This window comes from Galeopterus variegatus, unplaced genomic scaffold (assembly GCF_000696425.1).
Source record: "Galeopterus variegatus unplaced genomic scaffold, G_variegatus-3.0.2 Scaffold459, whole genome shotgun sequence".
Taxonomy (NCBI): domain Eukaryota; kingdom Metazoa; phylum Chordata; class Mammalia; order Dermoptera; family Cynocephalidae; genus Galeopterus; species Galeopterus variegatus.
This window is the reverse complement of record NW_007726570.1, coordinates 180,903-205,588: the sequence shown is the minus strand read 5'-3', so window position 1 is coordinate 205,588 and position 24,686 is coordinate 180,903. Positions and strand designations below refer to the sequence as shown.

The 24,686-nt window shown below is 37.5% G+C and overlaps 1 protein-coding gene across 1 annotated transcript in view; it reads right to left on the bottom strand.

Annotated features, from left to right (window-relative positions):
* Positions 1-24,680, bottom strand: part of HPRT1 (hypoxanthine phosphoribosyltransferase 1) — a 34,626-nt gene extending 9,946 nt beyond the window's left edge. The window contains exons 1-4 of the mRNA XM_008569033.1: positions 24,545-24,680; positions 14,760-14,866; positions 13,320-13,503; positions 3,329-3,394 (exon numbers count right to left, since the gene is read on the bottom strand). Coding sequence (XP_008567255.1) covers positions 3,329-3,394; positions 13,320-13,503; positions 14,760-14,866; positions 24,545-24,571 — 384 coding nt within the window. The 5' untranslated portion in view covers positions 24,572-24,680. The remainder of the gene's footprint in view (positions 1-3,328; positions 3,395-13,319; positions 13,504-14,759; positions 14,867-24,544) is intronic.
* Positions 24,681-24,686: the final 6 nt, after the last annotated feature.

Below are 24,686 nucleotides of genomic sequence, written 5' to 3'. Positions count from 1 at the left end.
CCCCCCCGCCGGCCCCAGCGCCCAGCCGGTCTGTAGGTGGGATCCGAACCCTTGGCGGGAGCGCCGCCGCGCTCCCAAACGGCGCACTGTAGCAGTGCGCCACCAGGCCAGCCCCCTCACCCACTTTCTACATCTCAGAATTTTATAGCTAGAAGAATCCTTAAGAGAAAATACCACCTAACAATTACTTCCCAAAGTAGAGAATAGTCCTTCCTATCTGTCCTTATGCTAGTTATAGGAATGAAGCAGCATTTCACATACTGGTTATAATCACTGACACGAGAGGATATACACTGAATTGTTTATTTGTAGTTCTCATTATACTCCATCATACAACTATAGCATCAGAATTTTAATGTTCAATATACTCTTCTAAGACAGTGGTTACCAAGGTAAGGCACAGAAGATCCACTGGGTTGCAAGAAAGATTAGAACTTTTTTAAAACCTCACCTTGTTTAATCTATATTTTTGTATGTATTTTACAACATATATAACATTACTACTGTAATTATACAATTTACAAATACATATATTAGGAGTAAATGCTCAAAAAATTCTTTACTGACTGGGCACGCAAATAAAAGTTTGGACAATCACTGCTCTAGGTATTAAGAGTAAACTTATAACCAAGAAAAGCTTCAAGCTTTCCATGTCTCCAAGCAGTCCATCATGGAAGGCAAGATCGCTCACAAGCTAGGATGGTCCCAGTACAGGATGAAGTAAGGCTAGCCCATAACTTTTGGCAGGCAATTCACACTACTTCTCTCACTTTGACCCACCCCCTCAGTGAAGCAGCTACTACAGGCAAGTACAGCCTATTGGTAGCCTATTTTACAGTCAGAAAAATATTACCTTTTATTCAAAGTGGAGCTCAGGATGGGGGAGAAAATAAAGTAGATACGAAAGATTGGGGCAATCCAAGGGCACATGGCAAATGAGTAATGTAATTATGTTTTGTCAATTTTTATGAGGCTTCAGTAAATTCTAATTGCAAGTACATTAATACACCTCCAAAAGTCATGTAACTGTTCAAATGAATCTAAGTATAGTGCAAGGAGTACAGATAGTAAAGTTAGACATTTCTTGGTTCAAACTGTGGCTCTGCCACCTAAAAGTTGTATGACTTTGAGTTTCACCCTCCTTATCTATAGAAACGGGATAATAATAGCTACTTCACAGGGCAGCCATGAGGACTAAATAAAATAAGAAATATAGTAATACAGCAGAAGATGCTTAAGAAGTTAATTCCCCTCCTTTCCCCATATCACAACTAATTTGTCTCTTCAAAAGATACTGCAATTTAAATCTTTAGCAAAACTGAATATAATCTATTAGTGGACTAATAATTGTTTTACTAACTACCTTGTGGTTCTTTTTCCACATTTTCTCTACCCTAGCTGGCACATCTGAAGGACAACATATTCCTATCAGTAACCATGGCTCATCGCAGCAGTAATTTGCACAATGCGACAAAGTTATAGTTTAAAAAACAGCACTGAATTATGAGACAGAGAAACTGAATTCTAGTCTTGGCTCTAACACTAAATAGCTGCACAACATTGATTAGGCCATAACCACAGACTTTATTAGGATAAGACAGTTTATACAAATCAAAGTCCACAGAGATTAAATAGTTATCCAATACAAAATTGTAGTATCTGGAGTATGGCCCCAAAACTGTTTGAAAAATAAAAGAATGAGAATTGGCAAAACCCACAGAACTTTACGACACAAAGAGGGAATCCTAATCGGTTCGTAATTGTAACAAATGTACCACACTAATGTAAGATGTTAATAATAGAAACTGTGTATGTGGGAGAGGGTACAGGAATTATCTGTTCTTTCTGCCTGATTTCTCTGTAAACCTAAAACTGCTATAAAAGTAAGTCTATTACAAAAACAAAAAGTAATGAGTACACAGAAGAGAAAGAGAAACAAGTACATAGGAGAGAGAAATAAAGGACAAGGAACCAAAGAAAAATTTTTAAAAAAGAGAACTGCAACCATTACTGAGTTTATTTTATATCAAGTAGCTATATCCCTACGTAATAAATGAAAAAAAATGAGGCTCAGAGGTCAAATGACTTGCCTAAAGCCATAAAAATAGCCAAGTGGTAGAGCAAGGATTTGAACAGAGGTGTATTCAGGGTCCAAAGCCTTAAGAACTGGGGGGAAAAGGGAAAAATATTTATATACATATGTATCTGTACACATACAAATGTGCCCAAAATATAAAATAAAATAGAAAGTTTAAAGAACCCCCACACTGTCACCACCAAGAAATAAGTTCAAATTATATTCATATTTCTCGATTTTTCCACAATAAATGTGCTTTACTGTCACTATCACAAAAAGAAGTTATTTTAGAACCAGTGACCTGTTTAAAATCACAGAACTATGGATGCTTTTTCCCTCTCACCACGAGACGCTCTGTGCCGCCTTGGGACTCTGCAGAGTTTCCACCAGTAAGAGGGCCCTTACCAGATGCACCCCTTTAACCTCACACTTCCCAGCCTCCAATAATGTAAGAAATACATTTAATTTCTTTATAAATTAAAAAAATATATATATATCACAGAGCTATGTAGTGGGACAGAGCCACTAGTTAAGAAAGGCAAGGTCAAACTAAATCACAGAAGGCTTTAAAGGCCAGGCCCGTTCCAGCACTAAAACCTAATTACAGAAGTAAGGGCTTCAAGGGCCGGCACGTAGCTCACTTGGGAGAGTGTGGTGCTGATAGAAACAAGGCCACGGGTTCGGATCCCTATATAGAGCTTTGGAGTCAGATGAATCTGCATTCAAATTCAAGCTCTACTGGTTATGTGACTTGCAGCAAGTCCTTCAACCTTGCTGAGCCTTAATGTACTGATATGTAAAATGCGTAAATCAACTCTCACAGGATTGTTGAAGCAGTACTTGATATAATATGGACTCTTAAGTTTAATGTTGGATTCTGCTGTCTTTTGCTATATGACCTAGGGAAAGATCATTAATCTAGACTGCTTCCAAGGGTTAAATAACTCCCGTTTAGTTTTACTATGCAAACTGCCTGTTAGTGATTGGTTGAAAACAGTGTTACTGACTCTTCGTATGAAGTGCTCTTTTCTTCTCCTTCAAGATACATACCTTTCTTTTTTTTTTTTTTCCTTTTTGTCTTTTTTACTGACCGGTAACAGGATTGCAACCCTCGGTGTTGCGCCCACACCGCGCTCAACCAGTGAGCGGGAACCGGTCTCCACATGGGATCCAAACCCTCAGTGGGAGCGCCTCTGCGCTCCCAGGGGGCGCACTCTCCATTGAGCCACCGGGCTGGCCCAAGATACATACCTTTCCAGTTAAAGTTGAGAGATCATCTCCACCAATTACTTTTATGTCCCCTGTTGACTGGTCATTCTAGTAAAAACAAACAAAAAAGTGTGTATATATACATACTTCATATATATACATATATAATGTATGTACGTATACACACACACTTCAAATTACCAAATGGGAACCAGAAGATTTAAGACGTTAGCTATCTAATATCCACAGCATTCTAAATGATATGATTTACAATAATTATGTTTCTAGAAATGAATAGCTAGGTAACTTTCAAGTAGAGATTAGTAAAAATTAAAAAGTCCTAGTTGGCCATTACTAATGTGATGTTTTTAAGAGTCCTAAAAATAGGGTACACCCATTTTTGAGTGGGCAGTATTATAGCAGCCACCCATCTTTGGTCATGGTCACTTCTGAACCACGAGAGAAGTTATTAGCATGACAGGTGTCAGGTTCTGGCCTTGTACCATTCCCATGAGTCAATCAAGTTGTAGAGGCTGGTCTACATCATACCCAACCCCAAGGATACGCCCTTCAAAAGTCTAGCCCAGGAGCAGGACATCTTCAGCACTGTCTGGGAAACCAGGTCTGGTCAGTAGTCACTTAAGACATACCTCTTAGGCCCCCACTTTTCTGCTGTCACAGAATCCAGCAGAAACACTTGCAGAGTTTTAAGTGGGAACAGTCAACACCCACCACCACAGTTGGTTGTGATAATGACCATAATTTGGCTGTACTGGATTCAGATAGAAAATTGGGGTGAAAGAGCAAGTGAACAAGAGCTAAGATTGCCCCACGAGAGAACAAACCATACTGTACAGGTACAGCAATCACAATGGTGCAGCACCAGCACAGTAATTGACAAAGAGATCAAGGAATAAAGTAGAGCCCAGAAACAGACCCAGAAATATATGAGGATTTAATATATGATAAAGATGGTATTTTGAGTCAGTAAGGAAAAGATTAATTATCCAGTAAATGGTGTTTGGTCAACTAGTTATCGACTTGGGAGAAAAATAAAGTATGGTCCCTACCTCACAGCATATAAAAAATAAATTCCAGATGGATTAAAATCTAAACGTAAAAAATAAAGCCATAAATGAACTGGAAGAAAATGCAGAAGAACATGAGCTAAAACTGAAAGAACAGATCTGTAACAAATATTCCTATTATACACTGGGCTCCAACAAGAACTCATAGGAAAATGGAGAATGAACACAAATAGCCACTTTATAGAACAGAAGGCCATAACATATAAAATGATACATATCTGAGAAACAAGCACTAAAACAATGTGATTCTGCTATTCACTCATCTGCACTGGCAAAACTTAAGCCCAGTGACATGCTGAGGAGAAACAAGCATTCTAATTGGTGGTGAAAGTATAAATTGGTATAACCTCTTTTGAAAATGATACAGCAATACCTACTGAAATTGTAAACATGCATTCCACTTGATCCAGCAACCCCACTACCAGGAATCAATGCTACAAAAATACTCAAGTATGCAAAGGTACATTCAAAGATGTTCACTGTGTTAATTAGCCATAAAAAAGAACCAAATGTCTATAAATAGGGAACTACTTAATTAAGTTCATCTACACAACATAATACCATGCATCTATTAAAAAGAATCTGTTAATCTAATACACACTGACATGGAGCAATGCTAATGAAAAACACCAAGTAGTAGAATAATGTATTACCTATGAAACCATTTTTATTCAGCATTTAACAGCAATCACCTGAGTTGTGAGAATGGAGATACTGAGATGTTTTACCTTTATATACTTCTATTTTTGTTATATGCTTCTATATACATGTCCATTTTTTAATGTTGTGCTATTTTTGAAAAACACAAAAGAAGAAATTAGAAAAAGGAAAAAAAAAAAAAACCCACAAATGGGCCAATTCTATTTGGTGTTGTAAACTAAACATACGACTTCTGATATCAACAAACTCTTGTACATTATTTTTCATCTTAGGGAAATTATGGACACCCTTTATTCTAATTAACTTAAAACCCAGCATTTCAAACATACAGAATTAATGGTCCAAAAAAAAACGAAAACAAAAAACAAACAAACAAACAAACAAAACAAAACACAACTTGCACAAAATCTGAAGCTTTAGAGAGTAAGTCATGGTAAATGATTTACACTATAAACCTTGTTGAATAGTGACACCTTCTGCAGAAACTTGGTATTACAGTCCAACTCTGATCCTTTTTTACAGAAAGGACAATAAATATTCAAGAAATGAAGTGTGGAGTCATGGAAAAAAATGTGTGATCCAAAGGCTGGGGCCTCTTCTAGAGTTCCTCTACCCTCTTCTCTACCATTTCTGTCTCCTCACTCCTCTCAGCCAGAGTCCAATCTGTCCTCAACTCAAGAGTGTCACTGTTAACTATGTAAAATTCTCAGAAAAGCTCTGTGGGTCTACAAATACATACCCTTAGCATCTGTTTCTATTTTGCCTACTTCTCAAGTCTATGTGTGAAAATGAGAAGGATAATAGGAAAAAACTTTGTTGATTCCTACTTGTCCATCCCTAGGAATTTTGAAAACCTCCATAGCTTGGTATAAGAAAAGAGGAGGGAAAGCTGTGTAAAAACATGTAATAAATGGGCTGCAAAAGAACTGCTTGGAACAGTCAGGCTAACACTAAGAAAAGGAAGCAGAGAGGCTAATCACCAAGGCTGGGTCTCCAAGAGGGCATGACTAGGAATATTAATGAGGTGGGAAATCCTGGCCCCACATCCCCTTAGCGGCTTAGCACCACGTAGCTTGCTCTTTGCAGTGAACTTCAGATCATTCTTTCATGATCCTAGAATGAGGTTTTCTTATTGGGAAACAGTCATTCTCTCGACAATCAGCTAGGCCCTGATTTTACCATACTCAATCATGTTTTCTCCTCACATCATAATCCCTCAACCATCCTCTGTCCTTTAACTGTTTTTCTATACCCTGATCAAATAACAACAAAAACGAGAATATTAGAATCATATGCTTTTAGAGGTAGACTGTACCTCAGATGGAAAATGGCAGATATTCCATTTTTTCGAATATATATATGCAGAAAAAATAATTTATCTGCATTTTGAGTTCTTTTAAATGATCACACTTTCTTTTAAAAAAATAAAAGGTTATCAACAGTTATAAAATGATGCTTATGAAGCAGGGGCCATACAGATCATCTATCAAGTCCTGTACTGTCCAGTACAGTAGCCAACAGCCACATGTGGTGATTTAAATAACAAAATTAAAAATTCAGTTACTCTGTTACACAAGACATATTTCAAGCAATCAACAGCCACATGTGACTAGTGGCTCTGCACCAGACAGCACAGATACAGAACATATTCATCATCACAGAAAGTTCTATTGGGCAGCACTGCTCTAATTAAATCAAAGATATCATTTAGCACAACACAGTATTAGAGAGATTTAAGAGTTAGCGCTAATACTTAAAACCTGGGTATTTTCTTTTTTTTTTTTTTTTCCTTTTTGTCTTTTTTCGTGACCGGCAACGGATCGCAACCCTCAGTGTCGCGCCCGTACCGGACCAGGACCAGCAACGGGATCGCAACCCTCGGTGTTGCGCCCGCACCTTGCTCAGCCAGTGAGTGGCCGGTCTGTATGTGGGATCCGAACTCTCGGCAGGAGCGTCGCCGTGCTCCCAAGCGGCGCACTGTAGCAGTGCGCCACCGGGCCGGCCCAAAACCTGGGTATCTTCAAACCTTTAGAAGTTATTGCTTCCTCAGCTGGCCAGTTAGCTTAGTTGGTTAGTGTGTGGTGTTATAACACCAAGGTCAAGGGTTTGGATCCCTGTACTGGCCAACTGCCAAAAAAAAAAAAAGTTATTGCATCCTATCTTCATGCTTTTTATTCCAAGCCTGGTTTGAGACTAGGATCTTATAGAATAAACATGTTCAACAGAACCACTTTTCATGGCCTAAGATAGCACCTTGCATGCAAGACGTGTTGCATACAATGTTTGCTGAGAATATTAATCAATTTCCTTTATTTTCTTACCAAATTTGTGGTTTCACGGGAGCAAACATGAACACTACCTTTGTGTTCTAAGAACCAGGGTGCTTATATAAAACCTCAGTTGCCTCAGAAGTGCTACATCAAAGAGAAAAGCCATGGGAAAGGACTAAAAAGTGTACTTTTGACCCTAGTTCTGTTAAAGTTTACTTATACTGCAGATAGTACACATTCCCATTCCTGCCAAATTCTTTCCCACACCCCCGTCTATGGTCTCAATTCAATAAGTAGGAGAAAGGAACCCATCACTTCATTTGCTTTATATAGATAGACAGACATACCTATATAGATACATAGACAGATTTACAGAAGACAAACTCTATATAATCTAGTGTCAATATCCAAGTTGTATAGCCATATTTAACTCATCTATTAGGGAGAGAAAAGCATATCTCAAAGCAATTGACTAAATACATATAGAAAAAAAAAGGTCAGGCTGAAAGCTACTGACTTCTTAGAAGTGAAACTTTAAGAAACTACTGGGGTGGGGTGTGAAAAACATGGGGAGATGTGGGTCAAAGGATACAAAGTAGCAGATATGTAGGATGAATAAGTCTAGAAATCTAATGTACAACATGAGGACTATGGGTAATAAAATTGTACTGTATTTGGGATGCATGCTAAATGAGTAATCGTAGCTGCTCTTGCCACCAAAACAAAAAGAAAAATGGATAACTGTGTGAGCTTATGGATATGTTAATCTGCCTCACTGCAGCATTCTTTTTACTATCTATATGCACCCTGTAACATGTTGTAATACCTTAAATAAACACAATAAATACACAATATACACAATAAAATTTATTTAAAAATTTAGAAAATGGGGCCGGCCCGTGGCTCACTCCGGTGAGTGTGGTTCTGATAACGCCAAGGCCACGGGTTTGGATCCCATATAGGGATGGCCAGTCAGCTTACTGGCTGAGCGTGGTGCTGACAACACCAAGTCAAGGGTTAAGATCCCCTTACCGGTCATCTTTAAAAAAAAAAAAAAAAAATTTAGAAAACTACTCCAGTATTTTCTGCATTTTTCTTTAATATGCTCGCTCAGTCTATGCATCTGCGTCTTTGAAGATGTTAAACAAATAAGCCTAATCAAGAAACTATCAAGATCAAGACTGAGAAAAAAAAAGAAAAAAGGAGAAAAAACCAAAACAACAACAACAAAAAAACCTAACAACAAAAAAAAAGATCTAGACTGGAAGTTATAGCTTTATGAACCTTGACTGCAACCAAGGGAAAATCCCATAATTGGCAAAATGAATTCTGTTCACATGCAAAACTTCTGACTAGTAGAGAATGAATAATAGAAAGCCCATAGTAGAGGATCCACATGAGTTAAAAGTTTTCCCAAATAAGACTGAGTTCTGCAGAGTTAAAGGCCTGGGTTCAAATCAAAGACATGTATGATCTTGGGAAAGTCACTTAATCCCTCTGTGTCTCATTGTTCTAAAATGTAAATGAAGATAACTTGTAACTCAAAAATAAAAGTTTTCTCTAAGGGCCGGCCTGTGGCTCACTCGGGAGAGTGTGGTGCTGATAACACCAAGGCCACGGGTTCGGATCCCATATAGGGATGGCCAGTTCGCTCACTGGCTGAGCGTGGTGCTGACAACACCAGGTCGAGGGTTAAGATCCCCTTACCGGTCATCTTTTAAAAAAAAAAAAAAAAAGTTTTCTCTAAGACTGTAAATTCTAACAATTCAATTTTAGTATCAGCTACTTAGTCTGGATAAACCATAAGTCTGGCTAATTTTCCCTTTGCTTATTAAGGCCCACACAAACAACAAAAACTTATTTGTCTAACAACTTTCCTCCTGAGGGTTATGTTTTATTATTAAACTATTGTACTAAAAAAATTACTACAAAATTGAAATAAACTCAAAATAGAGGAAATACATTTGCATACTTATCAACTATTTCATTTTTCTGAATTTCACAGTGCCTTAGGGACAGAAAAGGTCACTGAATGTATAGTACTATATTCCATTGTTCTAAGATGCACATCCGTATTTTAATACCTCTGGAATCCATGTATGTATTACAATTGATGGCAACTTACAACTACAACTGACAATGTTTTCTTTCTTAGCAGTACAAAAAATAGTGGTAAGTATTAAAATCGGTGGCATCTTTAATTTAATGAAATATGGTATCTGGAATCCCCAGGCAATTTCCCATTTAAACACTAGGTAAATAATCCTGCCAAACTACTCTAAGAGTTCAGAAACTATAATCTCTTCGTGTGTATACAGAGAGAAAATTCTTAAAAATATTAGAAATAAAAAGTGGTAGTAGAGTTTGGGACACATTCCTTTATAATTTTATGCAGTTGTATTTTATTTTTTTTAAAAAATGTATTTTTTAATCAGAGAAATGCAATTCTTATTTTAAAGAAAAAGTAGATGGGTGTGTTGACATTTTAATACTTCTTTATATATTCTGGAAACACTTAATAGTTCAAATGGAGCATTTCTTTAGGATTAGTACAGATCAACCAGCCTTTAACTGTTTCAAACTGGTCAATATCAGCATGTAAAATCATACTAACATCAATGTTACTGATGCTGCAAACAATTCAAAATTTCCACTTTATGGTTTTATCAAATTAGGCTGCCTAGACTTTTACACGCATACGTGAATATCTTCCATGACAAGCTGTTGAATTATTAAATAGGGTAAAAATATTGCTTCAAATAAACAGATACTATCTGGATAATTCTCTTAATTTCTACTGTTTAATAGTAAATATACATAGACTTTCACATAAAATATCACAGATTTTTTTCCTACGTGAATATTAACCTAAAAAAATGCTTTGCTTATATTTAAGATTTCATGCTTTTTATCAGTTAAGGAGTACAACTTAATAATCCTCTAAGATCTAAAACTAATAGGGAAAAAAACTAAGAGTAGAAAATGGAATTAAAATGTCAAAGTGTTTCTACCCTCCAAATTGCTCTTACAACTATAGCATACTTCTAAAAAGAAAATACTAAACTCCCCCCATTTTTTTGTTCATTTTTGCTTTTCAAAGAAAGAATATTCAGCACAAATCCCGAAAGATGAGTCATAATGTAGCAAGACTGATTTTGTAGTGTTAGGGGGTTAGTGGTGGAGGCTAAAGAAGACTAAAAAGATAAATCATATTATAAACCTTCAAGTACATTTTGACTCTAAGCAACGATGCATTAAAGGCTGGCCAGCTATACTGCCTGCAGCTATACTGACTAGAATTAAGTCCTAGTGTAAACCATTAATCAACCAGTCAATAACTTCTGTTCAGTAAAAATCCAGATTTTGTGTTTAAACAAGTCTTTAATTTGAGCAAGACTGACAAGTTAAAAGGAGCTTACAAGTAGAAAGTAAGGTCATGACGCATAGGCATAAAGGGTTTTAACAGGACAGGCAAAATGTCTTGATAATGCTTAAACAGTTGCCCGGTCACCCATAGGACTGAAGAAAATGTGAAAAAGGTCAAAGACTTGCGTGATATTATGGTATGTATATTTTGGTTTTCATCCATGGTTCCTGGCTTGTTCTAACCTTCCCCAGCCTTTCTGTCTTGGAGCTGGCCAAAAAGAATTCTCTGACCTACCTTATCTGATTGTAGGTCATAAGACCCCTATTCCAGAAAGGGTCCTGCCCTATACCCGGGAGGAAGGAATGTTACAGAGAGGCCAAGAAGAATCTGAACAAACAGGCCTTGCTGGGTTTCCCCACCCAGTCTATTATTGTTTGATCATACCCTTTTTGTCCAATCACATTTCTACATGGTTATCCATGCTTCAATCATGCCTACGTAATGAAGCTTCCATAAAAACGCAAGGGCACAGGGTTCGGGGAGCTTCCGGATAGCTGAACACATAGAGGTTCCTGTTGGATGGTGTGCCCAGGGAGGGAAAGGACGCTCCGCGCACTTTGATCTACGCATCTCGACTGGATCCTCGGCAATAAACCCGTAATTGTAAGTAACTGTTTCCCTGAATTCTACAAGTCATTTGGCAAATTAATCGAATCCAAGGAGAGGGCTGTGGGAAACTTAATTTATAGATGGTTGGTCAGAAGCACAGGTGAAACAATGCGTAGCTTGTGACCCGGCTGGTGTCAAAAGTCTGTGTGGGGAGGGGGAGTGTGGGGGCTGGCCGGTTAGCTCACTTGCACCAAGGGTTTGGATCCCTGTACTGGCCAGCTGCCAAAAAAATAAATAAAAAGTAGGGGAGGGGTAGTCTTGGGGATTGAGCCCTCAACCTGTGGGATCTGATGCTATCTCCAGGTAGATAGTGTTGAAATTGAGTTGGAGGGCACTCAGCTGGTGTCTGCTGTAGAACTGCTTGCTTGCTTGCTGGTGGGGAAAAATCCCTATACATCTGGACATAAAAGTCTGGCTTCTGTGTTTATGATGATTGTGCTGTGTGTGACAGCAGAGGAAAAATGGTTTGTGTTTTTACCTCTCTCAACTTGGGTCACTCAAATAGATGATTTGATTAATGGATAGAATGAAGGTTAAAAGTTATATGTAGATAAAGTGGTCTTATTCTCAATAAAAATGTGAACATGCGAGTTTCTACAAAAATGGACTACAATACTGATTCAAGGGATAGCAAAGACTAGACATTTATCCCAATCTTTGAAGAAGCTAGGAGAAATCCCTATTTTAAAGGAAAATAGCAACTCAGGAAATACAATTACAACTTGAAATCAGAAATAAAGTAATAGCCTGAAGTAATAAAAACCAAACATTCACAGGATCAAAGAAATTGTGGATGATGAAATTCACATGCAAAGATCACAATGATATTTGTCTCATCCCACAGTGTCAATATTTTGACACAGTTCAGATTGTGTGACATGGGCCGAGTAACTGAGGATCACAAGTGATTAATTCAATTTGCCAATGCTCTAGCTCCATGTGTGCTTTCTGGGAAACAACTGTTGACCTACTTTATCAGACCTAGCTCCAAATTTATGACACCCCCCCAAACCAATCTAGCTCCAGAAAGAATATTTGCCACCAGTAAGTACAAGGAGTATCCCTTATCCAAAATGCTTGGGACCAGAAGTGTTTTGGATCTTGAACTTGTTTAGATTTTGTAATATTTGCATATACATAATGGGTTATCTTGGGGATGGGACCCAAGTCAAAACACAAAATTCATTTATGCTTCATACACACTTTATATGCATAGCCTGAAGGTAATTTTATGTAATATTTTAAATAATTTCATGCATGAAACAAAGTTTGCTTATACTGAACCATCAGAAAGCAAATGTGTCACTATCTCAACCACCCATGTGGACAGTCTGTGGTTGTTTGGCATCATCATCATTCCTGACTCCATTTATATACTACCGATCATATTTACACTTACTCATACATAGATAATTAACAGTAAATAATATGACATGTCTTAATACAGTGAAAAATAATATGTTCAGGGTAACTAAACAGCACAGTAGCATCACCAAAATACTATATCAGCTGTTAAATAAGAGCAGCAACAAACTGTGTGCTGTGCGCCTGCATTTTGACTGCAACCCATCACATGAACTCAGGTGTGGAGTTCTCCATTTGTGGCATCCTGTCAGCTCTCAGAATTTCAGATTTGGGAGCATTTCAGATTTCAAATTTTTGGATTAGGGATACTCAACTTGTATAGTCAAAAAAGCATCCTCCAAGTCCCAATAAGCAATGCCTAAAAGGGTTTTTTTAAAAAAACAAAAGCCAAAATAAACAAAAAACATCTGTAAAATAAGCATACAGCCTTCAAAGTGGCTAGTCTGAAAAAGACAATATTCACTTTGATGTAAAGTACTAGTGATTATGTTAGAAAAATCTCACTGCAACCAAGTGAAATGAATGTTTAAAGTATAGTTTGCAGAGCTTGAAAGTACAGAAAAACCTACAGTTGCCATATTTTTTTAAAAAACACATATATTAAATATACTTACACAGTAGCTTTTCAGTCTGATAAAATCAACAGTCATAGGAATGGATCTATCACTATTTCTATTCAGTGCTTTGATGTAATCCAGCAAGTCAGCAAAGAATTTATAACCCCCCTTGAGCACACAGAGGGCTACAATGTGATGGCCTCCCATCTCCTTCATCACATCTCGAGCAAGCCGTTCAGTCCTACAAAAATAAAATCACGAATTTAATAGAAAGTTTCATACACTTTAACTTTATAACAAACATCTCTCAAGCATTAAACTTCCACAAACACATCCTTTGACCCTCTGAGGTATATCCTTGCTTCATAAAGTAAAATTAAAATTTGATACCTTCAAAAACCAGGTACACTATTCCTAAATTTTAAAAATGCAAATAAAAACAAGATACCATTTTCACCTATTAGCTTGGCAAAATCTGATTAAATGAAATCTCTCTGACAATATACAACATTAGATTGTGAGGAAAAGGGCACTCTCATACACCATTAGGAGTATAAAATGATGCAACTTTTCAGAGGATAATTTGGTAGTAACAAAATACTCAATATAACACCTTCCCCCTGGCCTAGAATTTTCATTCAGATAAAGTTGAGCAAGTGCCAAAAACGTATATAAAAGGATGTTCCCTCACTATAGTCTGTAAGAGCAAAATAACGGAGACCTTGAGTGTCCATCAATAATCAGCTAGTTAAATCGTTCAGGAATTAATGAACATCCATAAAATGGAATGCTATGCAATCTTTAAAATATGAGAGCTCCAAATGTACTAATATTTTAAAAGTCCAGTAAAATTTAGAACTATATGGTTGTACCTATGTTTTAAAATATATATGCATATTTGCATATAGTATATATACATAGCCAGTGTCTATGAAAGGAATGTGTACAGTAAGCTAAGGAGAGAACTTTATTCTTCTTGTTCATAGCCTCCATAGTTAGAATGTTTTACAACACAAACATATTGATACTATAATTTTAAGATAAAAAATAAAATAGCCAGACACACAAGTCAAGCATTCAAATACCAAGCAAGGTTTTTCATTGTTAATTCGTGTGAGGGGAAATTCTCAAGCCAGATACACATAATAATCAAAATCTGACCTTGCCTTCATGTGATCTAGACCCAGTCCAATACTCTGTTCAGGACTGAGAAATCAAAGACCCTCTGACTAGAGCTCATTCTTCCAATCTCCCATCAATGTTTATTGTACTCCCTACAAATTCCCACTATATTATGAGTTATACTAGGTAGTCAGTAAGGTCCTCCCCTCTCTCTTTTTTTTTTTTATAAAAAGGACTGAAAATAGAAAGCATCTATTATTTACCAAGTTGTCCTAGTTTATGTTCAAATATCAGCTACTCAAAACAGTTGTCGACAACACTTGAAATTAATACAAGAAAAAATTTTTAAAAACTTTAATTTAAGATCCTACTAACCTGTCCATAATTAGTCCATGAGGAATAAACACCTTTTCCAAATCCTCAGCGTAATGTTTAGGTATACAGAATAAATCTAGGTCATAACCTGGTTCATCATCACTAATCTGAAAAAGAAACACAGTTGTTTCAAGGAGAGCATTACAAGATACAAACATTAGATTGGATTGAGATGTTTAAAAACACTATCAAAGAAATTTAGATATGAGATATATCAAGAAGTATCAACTTTGTATGTATGATAATGAATTATAGTTATGTAGGAGAACAACCATATGTCTTAGAGATGAATAGTCAAGAACACAGAAGTAAAATGACACAATGTGGAATTTCCTTTAGGTCACAAAGAGAAAAAAGAAAAATCTTTAAGAGCTAAGGCAAATGTGGAAAAATCTTGATAATATTTTAATCATAGGTGACGAGTACATGGGGATTCATTATACTATTCTCTCTACTTTTGACTATGTTTGAAAATTAAGTAACAAAAATTTTAGTACAACTGAAGAAAAATTACTGTCCCCATCCCAAATCCAAATAGCCTCTCTCATCTTACAGTAGGGGGGAAAAAAAAAATCACCAGAAAAAGCTAAGTGATCTTTTAAAAACCCAAACTGCTAGAAGCCTGAGATTGTTATAATCGACTCACAAGATGCCTGCATAGTAAATACTCCAAGATTGTTTGACTAGGACCACATATTTGTTGTTCTGGTATGCCCACCCCTGGCATACAGAATATTTAGTAACACTGATGATGTGGTACCTGCGGTGGTAAATGTCCTATGATTACAGCTTTATGAATATTATATATGTACCTCTCCACACGGAAAGAAGAATATAACAAAATCATACAAGCTATTAGCTGTGGGAGGGGAGTTACAGTGAATACTTAGTTTTTTTATACTTTGCTATATATTCCAAATATCCTTTGCTTTTTAAAAAAACTCAGTAGTCCACATACTGTATACAAATAGTGATAGTCAACTCTGCACTATTTTCTATGTATAGATAGAAATAATTAGAATTTTACGGCCGGCCTGTGGCTCACTTAGGAGAGTGTGGTGTTGATAACACCAAGGCCACGGGTTCGGATCCCTGTATAGGGATGGCCGCTTAGCTGAGTTGGGAGAGCGTGGTGCTGACAACACCAAGTCAAGGGTTAGGATCCCCTTACCGGTCATCTTAAAAAAAAAAGATTAGAATAAAAAAATAAAATAAATTCAATAGTCTTTCTTATAAATTATCTTTGGCAGTATGTGTTTTTATATATACATATAAAAAAGTACCGGGAAATTTTAAAAGATACATTAAATTATAACAAAATGTGTAAACAAAAAATTGGAACACAAAAAGGGAGGGAAAGAGGGAAGAAAGGAAGAAGAAAAGAAGGAAGGCAAGGAGGGAGAAATACAACAAATGATAAGAAGTAGGAACTCGCCACTTTCTACACTTTAATATTTGTTTTGTTTTCATTGTCCATATCACTTCATTAGTTAATTTATCATTCCCATTCATCATATATTCAAGCTTATTCAGAGAAATAAACCAGGAAGAATTATAATACTCTCACTCGATATTCAAGACTAAATATCTTTCAAATCACATTCAAGAAGCTGCTTTGGCCATTTTCAAGAAATACTGGCCAAACCAAAACTAGGGCTGGCCAGTTAGCTCAGCTGGTTAGAATGTGGTGCTGATAACACCAAGGTCCAAGGCCCAATCCCTGTACTGGCCAGACAGCAAAAAAAATAAAATAGTGTACAAAATAAAATATCAGTGTATCAGTTCATACCTATTGAGCATCTCCTCTTTCAGTTACCACCATATTAAGTGCTTAAAGACAAGCAGTTTGACTTTCAATAAATTTGAAAAAATACATGTTTAAAATTTATAATATTATTCACAGTATTCAGTTATATTTTGAGGTTCCTACTGCTGAGAAATTTGAGGTTGATATTATCTCTCTTTCAGTCTCCAAAGCTCCATTTTGAGTTCTCAGTCTTTGATGGAATTTTATATGTTATCAGGTTGGCCTGTAGTACCCGTGCACTACTTTGGCCCTGGCACACATGGCTAGGAGGCTGGCCCGAATATTTTCAGGCAGGTAGGCCAGGATCCCCCCCCCCCCATGCACATAGTGCTAGGCAGCAGGTGGAAGTCAATGATGATTTGTTTTTAAAACAAATATGTATTACTTTCATAAGCAGAAAAAAAAATTCCTACAAGTATTCTTGGAGAAAAAAGATTATGCCAGATCCTCTAAGATTAACTCCTAATGTATCTGTAAACATTCACATCTTGCTTATATTAGAACACATTTACTACAAAAAGGGAAACGGAATGTTTGTTTCACCTAGAGGAGCATTCTAAGAATATTTTATAACAAGCAGTATTGCTTTTATAATTTTTGTAAACTGAAATTTAGTTCAAGTTTTGGGAAAAGAAGATAGACCTTGTTAGATCTTATATAATAATACAATAAACATTCATGTCAGGCTCATCAGAATATATCTGCTATCACCTGACAAGAACGAAAATGCACCATTTCATAGTGCTTTAAAATCAAGGAGATCCAGGCTGTTAAAAATGACTTCCTTGGAAATTAAAAAAAAAAAAAAATGACTTCCTTGGGGCTTATTCATCCACTTCCTCCCAGGAACTCACTGCTTCTGCCACAGCCACAAATCAAGACCCACCCAGGACTCTGAAATACACACCTGTAAAGACTACTGCATCTGTCAAAATGGCCGAATGCCTGGCTACAAGCTCTGCAAGGAGCCTAAGAACTTCAAGAGTCTTGCTTGTTTCAATCAAAGGCAATGTACATTCTGCCCAGAGTTCATCTTAAATATGCAGTCTAAGAATACAGACAGATCAGCAGAGATGTATTCCAAAACAGGAATTCTATCTGTCAACACACCAAATTGATTTCCAATTCAAAAGTTTTGATTTCCAATCAAAACAGGATTTATACATCACATTTAATGTCAAAGAATTGGATTTCTTTTTTTAGTTGAATCCTAGATTTTTTTTTCTTAAGTAAAATAAGTTTTGCGTATTTTGGTTTCTTTTTTTTTTTGAAAGATTTATTTATGTTTTGTTATTTCAAGCATAAAAAACATGTTAATACAACTCTTCCCAAAAGGCAAAAACAAAAATTCATAAAACTTCCATCACTTGAGATACTTTAGGCATGAATTCACAACTTTGTTATAATTCACTATATGTAAATAGGGTATATATATGGGGATCCTAATTTAAGAAATATATGATGGGCTATTGATGGATAGTTGTCAGAAACGGGAAATGGGTACATGTGGGCTCATTATACTATTACGTCTACTTGTGAATGTTCAAAATGCATCATAATACAAGGCACCAATGTCAACTTCTCCCAATTTTACATTTAACAGAAAGTCCAAGTCCTTTTTTTTTTTTGTCAGCTGGACTGGAGATCCAGGCTCTTGACCTTGGTGTTACAAGGTGGTGCTCTAACCAACTGAGCTAACCGGCCAGCCCCATCAAGTCCTCTTAACTCATATTTAATAATAAAATATTATAATGCTAACTTTAAAATGATGAAGACATTATCCAGAACCTGTATTCTTATTACTAATACTCAAATATTTATTAAGTACCTACTATGTTGTACATACTGGAGAGAATTAGATAAATTTGACACAGCTACCCTCAATGAGCGTACAGTGTAGGTAGTAGATGATATAACATGTACATGAATAACCACAGTGTTAAACTGTTATAAAAAAAAGATACAGGTGAGATAACACCAAGGTCCAGGATTCAATCTCTGTAACTTACCAGCCACCAAAAATAAAAAAATAAAATAAAATAAAAAGGAAAGAAAGATACACATAAAGCGTTAGGGCAGTGTAAGAGAGATCTCTGACTCAGAAGCCTCACTTGCACCTGAGCCACCGAGATGAAATAATAAAAGACAAATATAATTCAGTAAATAGGAATTTCACTTTTAATCATCCCAAACGCCACCAAAACTTCATATTAAACAGGTCCAATAACCTCAATCTCTACAAGAGACAGAGAAATATTTTTGGTGGCTTATAATCTTATTAGCCTTTATTTCTCCCATCTGATACTGGTTAATATCTTATATTAATTAACCCCATCTGATATGGATTAGTTAATAATCCAGTGCCTGTTTAGATAGGGTTGGAGAGTTGGGGATTGCAATATATTCAATTACACAAAAATGCATTCAGCATCTACTTTGATTAAGGTACTGTGCAATAGGTTTTGCTAGGGAATACAAGGATTACCAATATGCAGCCCTTAAAGAGCTTATGATCTAGTGGAAAAGGCATATATACATACAACTCACTGTACTGCACAATAAAGCTTGTAATCTGTACCAAAATCTAATTTGACAAGCCCACAAACTTGTGAATTATTGAACAGTTATATATGCACTAAAGATAAACCTGGAAACCAAAGTTACACAGCACCAGTGACTCCCTCCAAAAGCAATATTGAGCTTAAAGTAGTCATCATGCTCTGTTGACTAGATTGTAAACTCAGTAAAAGAGATCAGCATGTCTTTGACACTGAATTAGCATAGCCTTCTAAATCAACTAGGCAATAGCAGTACCCAACTTTCTGTATGAATATAAATCACATCTGTTTTATTATTTGTGACTATGTATTACCAACACCTTCTAAAAGAACTATTAGTTGGCTCAGGCTCCATAACAAAATACCATAGATTGGGTGGCTTATAAACAACAGAAATTTATTTCTCACAATTCCAAAGACCCAGAAGTCCAAGTTCAAGGTGCCTGCAAGGTAGGTTTCATTCTGAGGCCTCTTCTCTTGGTTTGTAGGCCGTCTCACTGTGTGCTCACATGATCTCTTCTAGCAATCTCTCTGGTGCCTCTTCTCATAAAAGGTACTAATCTCATCACAGGGGCCTCACCCTCATGGCCTCATCTGACCCTAATTACCTCCCAAAGGCCCCACCTCCTAACATCATCACAGTGGGGGTTAGAGCTTCAACATATGAAGAAAGGGGCACAAACAGTCCATAACAAGCACCCAACATAAAAATGGCTAGAGAAGATCACAGAAAAGGTCCTGGACAGACTTGGGGGAAGGCCCAACCCCAAAATATTTGAGGAGTGCTCAGGAGAGGCCAGAAATGATAAACAAATGAAAATATAGTTTCTCTCCAGACCCACCTTCCCTACTATGGCCATTGCTGGCTGAATTGGAAATAAAAAAAACACGTTTATTAATAGCTCATCATTTACTCAGACAGTTCGGAAATCTGACCGCATTTCCGCAGAGCTCCAGAACACAGTTCTCAAGTTCTAACCTATTTGTGATATACTTGTCAATGATAAGATCTACACAGGTATTTTTATTAATATGAAAGAGTATTAAGAAATATAACATTAATATTCTGCCTTTTGTCTAGAATCAAAATCAATACTTTTGCTATGATAAATTACTGAAATAATTTTACTTTACAGTAAAACTGGCATTACAAATTCTTAATAATTATGTGCTGCATCTGTAATAATGGCTTTCATATGTGAAAATTTTTGTGGTTTACACATAAAATTTCTAATTACAAATATATATTATCTAAAATTACAGTAAGCAAGGAAATTAACGGAAGCTTAGACAACACCCAACACCAATTCACATCATCTGTGAATAGAACTGCTTATGTCTCTTTGTGGTTTAAAAAAAAAAAAATTGACAATGTTCATGGGTCCAAACAAAAATAAATGGAAGTGAGTCAAAATGAGCTATGTGAATTAAAAGATGTACAATAACAGATAAAATACATTTGACTTTATTTGTAGTAAGAAACATTCCCAAGCTTCTAGAATGCGCAGAAATTGCTACGTAGCATATTTTTATCTTTTATACTGATACATTAAAATTCTCAGAAAACATCAAAGCAGATAATATACCATATTCCTGGGGCCGGCCCATGGCTCACTCGGGAGAGTGTGGTGCTGATAACACCAAGGCCACGGGTTCGGATCCCATATAGGGATGGCCGGTTAGCTCACTGGGTGAGCGTGGTGCTGACAACACCAAGTCAAGGGTTAAGATCCCCTTACCGGTCATCTTTTAGAAAAAAAAAAAAAAAAAACCATATTCCCTTGGGATAATTTCTCAGGATATCATAAAACCAAAATTATGAATTACTGATGCACATATTCTTAAATGTGAAAATAATTTAAGCTATTAGTATGTTCATCTTTCAATTTTATATCAGTCTTACAAATAAATTATTGCTTACCTTCCTTTCTAAGGCCTAAAGCTATTACAAGAATTAAAATCAGCATTCTTGACTATTCAACCCAGGGATAAATTATTACTCACTCTTAAAAAAAAAAACCGGAAAAGAAAAAGGGATGGCAGGTTAGCTCAGCTAGTTAGAGCGCAGCCCTGAAACACCCAGGTCATTGGTTCTGATCCCCATACCCGCCAGTTGCCAAAACAAAACAAAAAAAAACTATTACCCACTCTAGGCAAGTGAGCCCACAACTACTATATGTACAAGGACATGAATTTACCCAACACTACAATCTCTCTGGATAGCGCAGTTGGTTAGAGCAGTGTTATAATACCAAGATCAAGGGCGGATCCCCACACTGGCCAGCCACCAAAAAACAAGAAACAAAAACCAATCTTTCCTTTTGTTAGTGTGCATAGTAGAATAACAGGCATGTTCACTCTCAAAAAAAAATTATACCTATCAGTTATTAGAGGCACAATGTTGAAGATAGTAGTTCCACAGCAATTTGAAGCATCTGTTTGAATTCTTATTTAGTAGTAAATCATTTTAAATGTTAATCATTTGGTAGCCACTGATAGGAAAATAACAATTGAGTTTCAATATTGATATTAATGGTGGCGATGGACACTTTTATAGCATATACATCTTATTTAATCTATACAAGATAAAATTACAGAAAGGTAGAAGAGCACACTAGCATACCTTACCATAGGAGGGAAAAATGACACGGTCCAGTTACTGCCTAATGAATTACACAAAACTAAAAGAAAACTCCAAGACACCTCTTTTCTGCTGATCTGGCTGGTCCTTTTCCCACCTTCTGCAATATCCAGATGCAAACACTGGACAGAAAACAATTAGGAAGCATCTGTAGTATGCATGTCACAGTACTCAATTCACAGAAAGAAACCCCCAACTGAACTGTTCCATTTCTTTTTTTTTTTTCCTTTTTGTCTTTTTTCGTTACCGGTAACGGTATTGCAACCCTCGGTGTTGCGCCCGCACCGCGCTCAACCAGTGAGCGGACCAGTCTCTATATTGGATCCGAACCCTCAGCGGGAGCGCCGCACTCTACCGAGTGCACCACCGGGCCGGCCCTGAACTGTTCCATTTCTTGGTGGTCACAAAGAATAATTTTGGTCTACACCTACAGACAAATGTCAGTCTATACCCTGTTGCTAACAATGATAGCGTCACGGACAAAAATGCACCATATTATCAATTCTGCAAAAATTATTGGCAGGGTCAGATTTAAGTTCAGTTGGTACAGGATTACATTTCTAGCACTACCATCGTGAAATTTAGAAGATATATCACATAAAGCAGATCTGATGTTCTGCATTAATCTGAAAAACTCTAGAAGCTTTTTCTTAGTTCAAGTATGTCCAAATTTACCCTGGCAATTTAAAGTGATAGTTACAAGCAGCATGGGTTGTATCAGGCAGATGTGGGGGCCAATTTCACCTAAGTGATCCTGGATAAGTTACTTCACCTATCTGTGCCTCCAAGGTCATACTAATGTTTGTGTACTTAATAGGGTACCTATTATGTTACTTTAGGGCATTTACATTAGATACTGCCTGCAAAATATTTACTTCAATGCCTAAGACATAGCAAATATTCAATAAATATCCACTATTGTCACTACTAATTTAAATGTTTAGAAGTTAAGAAAAGAAATCTGGGGCCAGATAACTTAGGTTCAAAATCCTAACATTGTTGGGTGGTCTTGGGCAAGTTACTTAACCTCTCTGAGCTGCATAATTTTTAAGAGATGAAAGCTAACACATACAAAGGGCTTAGAACAGTAACTAGCACATAGTAAGCACTATTTAAGTGTTTGTTATTGCTAACATGCAGGCAATTTTGGGGAAGGAAATTTAAAAAAGGAACAGGAATTTGCAAACTAAAAGCACAATGACTATCTTGATGTTCAAACAAAACTAACAGCCAGTTATAGCAATAACTAATTCCCTGTATACTGGGGCAAGCATTATACCCCAAAGCTAAAAGCACCTAACTTCTTCAGCAATTGAATAAAACGACAGCCATTACCATTTTTTGAGTACCTACTATTAGCATACAATTTAAATGCTTAGGCCCTTGAGAGGGAGGTAGGTTTGAGTCTGAACTCCTCCTAACATGTGTGACCTAGGGCATGTATGCTAATCTGAGGTTTCAAAGATTACTCATTTTTAAAATGGTAATAATCATACCATTGTTACACAACTGTTTTGGAGACTCATTAGGACTATGTATGTAAACGCAACGGTGGCTATTATTACTGTTCCCAGTCAGAGACCTTGCAAGAATTGTTTATTCACATGGAGTGTTTTATAATCCTTTCAATAACACCATGAGGTAGCCAGCACCTCAGATATACGTAAGAAAACTTAAGCCTAGAGAGGTGAAGTAAGTTGCCCATGGACACACAGCTAGTAAATAGCCCAAACAAGCAGGATTCCAGGCCAGACTCCATTAAGAACACTGCTCTTTACCCTAAGTCACAACGCCTGATATGAAACAGAATCCTCTTTTTTAGGGCTCAAGTGATTAATTTTTTTATTTATTCAACAAACCATTATTGAGAACTTCCTACAAGCCTGGCACTGTGCTGTGTGCTGTAGTTACAGTGGTGATTCTTGCTCTTATAAAGTTTTAGTGGGAGAGACAATCAACAGGTAACCAGGTAATTGCTAAAACAACAATCATAGCAAAGCAGACTAAGGCATTTAACTGGCAGGGGGGTTGGCTATTCCAGTAGGCATGATCAGCCAGGTTGGGGAGGAGGGACAGACGCTTGGCTAGTTCAAGAAACAGGAAAAAGAACCAATGAGGGTGGAGACAAGATACCAGAGGCTGGTCATGCAAAGAACGTCCTTGAAGGTAAGGACCAGATTCTCGTTTTTTTATCCCCTGCAGCATCAGAGAGTATGGCATCCGGATTCAAGCATATCTGAATCCAAGGCCCGGCTTGAAATGACCCGATGTCTTTTCAGTAGTTTCTTCGTGTATAAAATAGGCATGGTTACCGCTACCGGAGCTGTCGTGAGGAGTCAATGAGGCAATGCGCATTCCCATAAGTATGAATTATAGTGTCTGCAGACTAAATGCAAAGCCCAGTCCCCACATGCCCTTCCAGGGAAGGGCCTCTCCTGAGAAAGCCCCCACCCCGCTCGATCATTCCCGACTTGGCCCACAGTCCCTCACACAGCACGCTCGCAGGCGGCACATAGCAACCAAAACGCCATTTCCACTTTCTCTTCCCACACGCAGCCCTGTTTCCCAGGGCTGCCCCGAGGGGGAACCCATCCCAAGCCCAGCCATTCCGTCCTCCCTGCTGCCCTGGTGTGACGCAAAGCCCAACCAGGAAAACGGGGCGCCCCCAGCACCCGGGGTTCCCCGGGCCGAGCCCGCACTGAGGGCCCCGGGCCTTCTGCCTCTCTGGGCCAACCGCGTGAGCCGGGGCCGGGCAGGACGAGCGAGCCAAGCTGCTCACCACGATGCTGGGGCTGCGGGTCGCCATCACGGAGCCGGCCGGCGCGCGGGCTGACGGCGGTGTGAGAAGGAAGTCCGCGGCGGAGGCGAGGAGGAGGCGGAGGCGCAGCAGGAGGCGGCGCCGCGCGGGAAAGCCGAGGCGT